At 33.0% G+C, this 6,831-nt stretch overlaps 1 protein-coding gene across 1 annotated transcript; it reads left to right on the forward strand.

The window, feature by feature from the left end:
• The first annotated feature begins 4,297 nt into the window (after window positions 1-4,297).
• Window positions 4,298-5,653, forward strand: LOC130612972 (potassium voltage-gated channel subfamily A member 6-like). The gene has a single exon (XM_057434301.1). It carries the CDS (start codon window positions 4,298-4,300, stop codon window positions 5,651-5,653), a length of 1,356 nt encoding a protein of 451 aa, XP_057290284.1.
• The last annotated feature ends 1,178 nt before the right edge of the window (window positions 5,654-6,831 follow it).

The raw sequence follows: 6,831 nt of genomic DNA on the forward strand, positions 1-6,831 counted from the left end.
CGCTACTTTTTGTTTATGTAATCTTTTTCCCCCAAGTTTTCATTTATTATTTTTTTAAAAAGCTGTAGAGAAAACTTCCCTTGTTCGAACCATTGTAGTTCTATTGTCGAGGATAGGATACGGACGTTTTTACTAACTGTGCTTGTGTATTACATTTTGAACGCTATTTCGTTATTAATTGGACGTAAAACTAAGATGTTTTCACGTTATGAAGAAAACGCAAGTTGAGTCGTTTCCCAAGGTTTTTTTATTTTTTGCGAATTTTAGTTTGTGTTTAAATATGCATTCTTTCCAATTTCTTAAACAAAATGTGTTTATTTTAAAGAAATAAATATTTTATTTGCTTCAGTTCTTCTTTGTACTGTACGTATATTTTTCGAAATTTACTATTAAGCATGATTTTTTTTTATCAGGTTAGGTCGTAAAAGCAAATAAATTCAATATCGTTAATCATCTTAATAGTATAAACAAGAAAAAGAGCATCTTTTGTCTTACAGAAGGCTTATATCACTTCATTCTAGTAATAAACATAAATTGCATTACATTACTTTACGCGCTTCTTTACTTTCTTTATGCGTACTATAGGAGGTTTCATTTCCCTAGTTGCCGTCGTCTAAATTTCCGTCCTTTTTACGTAAGATCGATAATGACTGGTCCACTTCGGAATAAGAGCCCTGGTTAGGACAATAAATTTACAACAAGCGCTCAAGTCGAAAATTTCTTACAAAATATTTTTGTGACACCAGTTGTTATTAGTCTGCTCGAAAAGATCATGAGAAGATCATTGAACTTTGGTAATTCGATAAAATGAATTTGATTTTGATTTTTAGGCACAATTTTTTGAAGCCTGGTCACGAGTGAAAATTATTTGTGATAACTTTCTGAGGTCGATGTTCACGCACGAAAAACATTTTGTAGACCAGAACGGATAAACTAACAAAGCGTCGCAAATATGCAATTTTAAGTTGTTGTGTGATAATCTAAACTGAAAATTTACCGATCTTTGTAGGAAAAAAGGTTGTTGTGTTGTGAACGTTTTTTGAAATATGTGGTAGGACAGAACATGTTTTCCGTGTGTGCACATTTGCCCTTACAGTATCATGTCACAATTAATTCACACGTACGCAGTATTCATTCTTTTTTATCCAGGCATAAAGTTCAAGTCTCGTGTCCCTGAGAAGATTCTCTCACTAAGTAACCCCGGTACTCCCCCCCATTCCTAGAGACCTCGATTCCGACCTGAACTAGCCCTGTATTCGACGAAATATAATATGCCACACCAATTTTGAGCGAAAACAAATTTATTTAATAAAAGTCTGGAAAATGTAGGGTTTTTTTGTGTGTTAAAGTCTACATATAGAAATGCACGAGATTTTTTCTAGAAGAGCTCTGCATATTTACTCAATCTAGCTATGAAGCGTGAAAGCAATGACAACGGTTTTTTACTAACAATTTTTGGCTAGTTGCCATGGTAACCCGTTTCTTCGAAAATTGGGCCTTTTGGACAACATTCAATGTTTGCTCTGGCCAAAAAGGAGAAGAAAGAGTGCTGTTTCTACAGTTTTGATGTGCGTTTTTGTATTTTTTTAGACCTGTGCACAAAATAATAAAATATTATTTTTTTTAAAGTGTCCTTGTCTGTCACAAAATCTTGCGTTAGTCGCGGAAAGGACTAAAATGCAGGGATTCAATTCATATTGAGGAGAATACTACTTTTCATTGAATTCTCAATTAAATTTTGTATCCTGAAAAGAATAGAAAAATATTTTCAAAATCTAAAATTTTCCGACGGGGTTTACTTTGTAATAAATTTTGATCATCTTCGTTTTCTTTTATCGGAAAATTGTTCAATTACCGTGAACAATACTTCACACACTTAGGGTTTAACAAAGGAAATACAAAACCCAAGCTTGTTATTACGAAAAGTTCAAAACCTTTTTCTTTCTGCATTCTCGGCATATACGCACACGCGCATCGTGAGCTACGCTAGCGAAGTAGACTTTCTTCGCGTTAATTTTCTGTGCTTCAGGGCACAAACCACACTTAAACAAAAACAAGCAATTTGAATACCTCCGTCGGCCATTAAACATATCAGCGTAAGTTTAGGTGACAGGTCATCAAAATATTTTGCAATATCAAACGCTTTTACCGGTGCGTTTCGAGCAGACATGTATTGTAACAACCATGTTATACCAATGATGAACAATTTTTAATCGAAAATATAACAGCATCCGCTTCGCAAAGAACAATGTCTTATTTCTCACGGCTTTTGTCACGTCTCCACCTCCATTAGTTACAACAGCCGTTAAAAATGATCTTTTATTATCGGGGAATTTAGATTGCGTATTAGCGAATGCGACACAGGCTGTTTAACGGTTTACTAATCACCACGATAGTGCAGGATTCATTCTATAGACATACACGGTTTTTACTCAAAGAAGAGGTAGTCGCTAACATGCAATCTTTTAATTTTATATACCACATACAGTAAAGTAAATCTAGTGCCGATTCCGTGTACGGTTCTTGACTATCGATCATTTTTCTTCAGGCAGTAGTGGAACTCTGGGTCTAATTTTGGAATGTTGTTAATAATCTCTTAAGACTTGGGCAGCAGCAGGGCAACCAAGAATTTTATGTTTTTATTCTCAACATTCCGCTGACAGTTACGACACCCCATCTTTCTGCCAATATGTACGCTGATGCAGATACATTTTTGCAATAATGAAGTCATTCTAGATAGTTTTCTTGTTGTTTTTCAGTGGTATCTTTTTCCGTAGGATGTGTCAAGAGGAAATGTAGCGTTTTATTTAAAAAATCCTAAAAACACTTAGCTATAAAACGAAATAACAAGAAAACTATGTTCCGCGCCGCGTCTTAAAATGAGTAATAAATAGTTCCCGAAATTGAAAATTGAAAAGTTTGATTATCGCGATTTTGGACTTAAAAATACATAGTTTAATTTTGCTGCATATCAACAGTTGAGAACCCGGGCGTGCAATACTTATCACATCATCTTAAGCTGAAACAATTTCTTTGACAGTGTTATGGGAACGCGCATTCCAAAAACATCATGTTCCCGAAATTGAAAATACGGATTTTGTCTCGTTTTAGAGGTAAACGAGACACCCTTAATATGTATTAGATATATAACACTAGCGAGGATGTCCAGGTAACCATTTTTGCCCATTGATGTCTCAACATAGTGTTGCAAAGGAAGATAAAGCTATAGATCGTGCTGTCACGAAAACGGTTTTCGGTGCGGTTTAAAAGAGCAACTAAGACTTGCCTTGTTATACTTGCAGAGGACATTCTGCTCTCCAAAAAAACTGTATTTTGTAGATAGATAAGTGATGTTGTTGGTGAAATTAGGTGAATTAAATGCGTTTTAGTTAACATATCAAGGGCTTGCTCTCAGGGTCTATACCAACGTTTGACGGGGGTTTGGTAGGCGAAATAAATATTGATGTTCCCGAAATTGAAAATAGTTCACGGATGCCACAAAGACATAAAATTATTTTAAATATTAATTCACTCAGAACAACAATTACGTTCTAATTGAAAATAACCCAACCAACCCGAGTTTTCATTGCCCAAGCTGTATTTAGAGATGAAAATAGTTGTTCCCTTGATTTTAATTTCGGGAACGTAGTGTCCAATTCATGAATCTGCAAATAAATAAATAAATAAATAAATAAATAAATAAATAAATAAATAAATAAATAAATAAATAAATAAATAAATAAATAAATAAATAAATAAATAAATAAATAAATAAATAAATAAATAAATAAATAAATAAATAAATAAATAAATAAATAAATAAATAAATAAATAAATAAATAAATAAATAAATAAATAAATAAATAAATAAATAAATAAATAAATAAATAAATAAATAAATAAATAAATAAATAAATAAATAAATAAATAAAAGAATAAAATATGTGAATATGTTAATGTTTGGGTTACCCCAACTTTTTCATAACCTGTAAATAAATTATAAGTTATTTAGAAGGAAAAGAAAATAAAAAAAAATAGTACAACAATCAAATAAAATGTCTTTTATTTATCTATTATCACTACATCTTTTTCCTCTCTTTTTTGATGTATCCGTAGATCTATTTTTGATTTCACAACAGGTGAAACATGAAAACGTAAAATTCGCATCTTCCTGCATTTTAAAAATATATTTTAACGATTCATGAGTTAGAAATATCTGAAAGATTCTACCTGATACTCAATTCTTCTACTCGAATTAACCAACAAGATGCACATCTGAAAAAGAACATACCGTACCATGTTTGTTAGAAATGTCCCATCAAATCAACGCCGAACTTCACGCCCACTGATCAAAGTTAATCGAAAGTTACTTGTAGTCAAGAAAGGGAATCATAGGAATTACATCACAAAATCGAGCTTACCAAAAATCGACGAAAATCAAAGCAGTTTAAACGACAGAACATGTATCCAGAAGAATACATCAAACCCAAAAACTTTAAAGAAAGTAAAAGTATGCTTAATGGTGGGTGGCCAACTATTTGAAACTTTTGAAAGTACACTCGAGGTGTTTCCAAATACATTGTTAGGAAATAAACAAAAAAGAAATGAGTATTTTAATCAAAACACCAACATGTTTGTATTTGATCGTTGTTCAATTTGTTTTGATGCCATTTTATTTTACTATCAGTCGCAAGGTATTTTATCTAAACCAGGTTTTGTTGCTCGTGATACCTTCATAAACGAAATGGAATTTTTTATGATTGATAGACATTTAGATGATTTGCATAGACACGAATTTATATGCACGAAAGATAAAACTTTTGAGACTCCTGAAGCAGGACGGAAATTTATAGTTTGGTGCAATAAGAATGTATTTTTAATTACCATGTTATATTATGTGAATATGCTTGTTGTCGTGAGTTCGGTTGCTGCTTATTGCATCGAGACTTTGCCAGACATTCAAAATAAAAAGATTTGGTTCATTTTAGAAGCTATGTTCAGTTGTTGCTATGCATTTGAATATATATTTCGAGTTTATGCTGCGTCAGACAGAAATGGTTACACACGCTCAGTTCTAGGTGCTACAGATCTTGCCTCAAGCTTACCTTTTTTTATTCAACTTCTTACTGGGAGAATCCAAAACAAGCGACTTCATAACTTCATTAACTTTACCAGAGTGGTTCGCATTTTTAAGGTGACAAGATTTAATCGAGGCTTCAGTTATATGTTATCAACATTTAAGGAATGTAGAACAAACGTTATGTTGTTGGTCACATACGTGTTCATATGCAGTTTAATATTTGCATCGTTTATATACAGCAGTGAATCTGAAAATGATCCCAGTATATACACACCATTTGTCAGCTTACCAGAATCTCTTTGGTTTGCCGTCATCACTACAACTGGAGTCGGATACGGTGATATCTATCCTACCACTTTACTAGGAAAGTTCTGCGGGGGAATACTCGCTGTTTTAGGGGTGTTGCTGTTCTGTTTGCCGACAACGATCTTTGTGTTTAAGTTTGTAGAATGTTATTACCTGCCAGAGATTCTGTCACCCAATTGTAACTCTGAGAGAAAGGCGCTATTAATGGAAGTAAGACAAACATTCTTGGAAGATTTTGATGCAATGAGACGGGAAAGATACACATAAAACCCAAGCAACAATAAAACAAAAAATCAACATCATGTATTTTTTTATTTTTGTTTTGTGTCTGAGAATTTGAGATCGAAGCGTATAAGAAGAGCCGCTAGCAGATGTTAAACGCGAGTTTGGAAGCTGCTCGCTGAGAGTATTGATTATTTGAAGTTGTTTTACCATTAAATACCTCAACCCTTACGTCAACATGACTAAAGTAAAAAGGAGAAACATAGAAAAACTAGACATCTAAAGATTTTTGACTAAGCGTTTGATCAACAATGTGGCATTGAAATCACCACCAATAAAGTTCGTACAGTCCGATTGTTTATCAACACTCCCTTTAATTTAATTGTACAGACTTTGGTTTTTGAACGTACGTACGTTTTTGGTCATTGGTGCTAAAACAAATTTTCTAGCAATTTCTTGTGGGATTATTTTTTAAAATAATACAATAGGGCTATTTCTTTTATTTTATGGAATCTTAGACCAATCTTGCCAATAGATATCATTTCAATGAAATACAATGTGTACAGGAAGAAGCGACTTAAAAAGTTAGTCATCTAACATATCAAGTGAAAAATTGAGAGTGTACTTTCCATCGTCGCCATTTTGTTTTAGTGCGTTTTGTTTACAAAATGTCAGTCGGGTATCGAAGCTAAATCATTTCTCCTTTTTCATCGGAACGGACTCATTTTTTCTGTATACTGGATAAGCTCAGTTTCGTGTGGACAGACACCTCTGTCCGGAGCCCGTGTAAACATGGTTTTAGTTTTGACCATTTAGTGCGAGTTTTTGTTTCATTAATGATTACACCAAAAAAACAATTTTTACATATTTTTTATCTGACAAGCGTTTGGTTTTAATATTATGAAATGTTTTTTTTATTTTTTTTTTTGTTTTTTTACTGCATGTTGCAAATTTTATATACATGTTGCAAACTGTTGGTTTAGGATATTTTGTGCATAGCTGTTGTTCTGTGAAAAAATTCATGAAAATTTTTCCGTCGGTACTATCTTGGCCCACAGCTACCATCTTAGTTCGAAAATAAAATACGAATAGCTATTATAGACTACAACCCCGGGCATGAATTATTGCAAAGGAGGTCGAAATTTCGAAGGTCTTAACCACAAGCAATTGATAGAGCGGTTTCTATGTAAGTAACACGCGCTACGAGCTCGTTAATGTTCACT

The sequence above is a fragment of the Hydractinia symbiolongicarpus genome, chromosome 10 (genome assembly GCF_029227915.1).
Source record: "Hydractinia symbiolongicarpus strain clone_291-10 chromosome 10, HSymV2.1, whole genome shotgun sequence".
NCBI lineage: Eukaryota > Metazoa > Cnidaria > Hydrozoa > Anthoathecata > Hydractiniidae > Hydractinia > Hydractinia symbiolongicarpus.

Bases quoted from the DNA above. Each gene is read 5' to 3' on its own strand.
- LOC130612972 (XM_057434301.1), top strand. From the start codon at position 4,298: ATGTTTGTTAGAAATGTCCCATCAAATCAACGCCGAACTTCACGCCCA.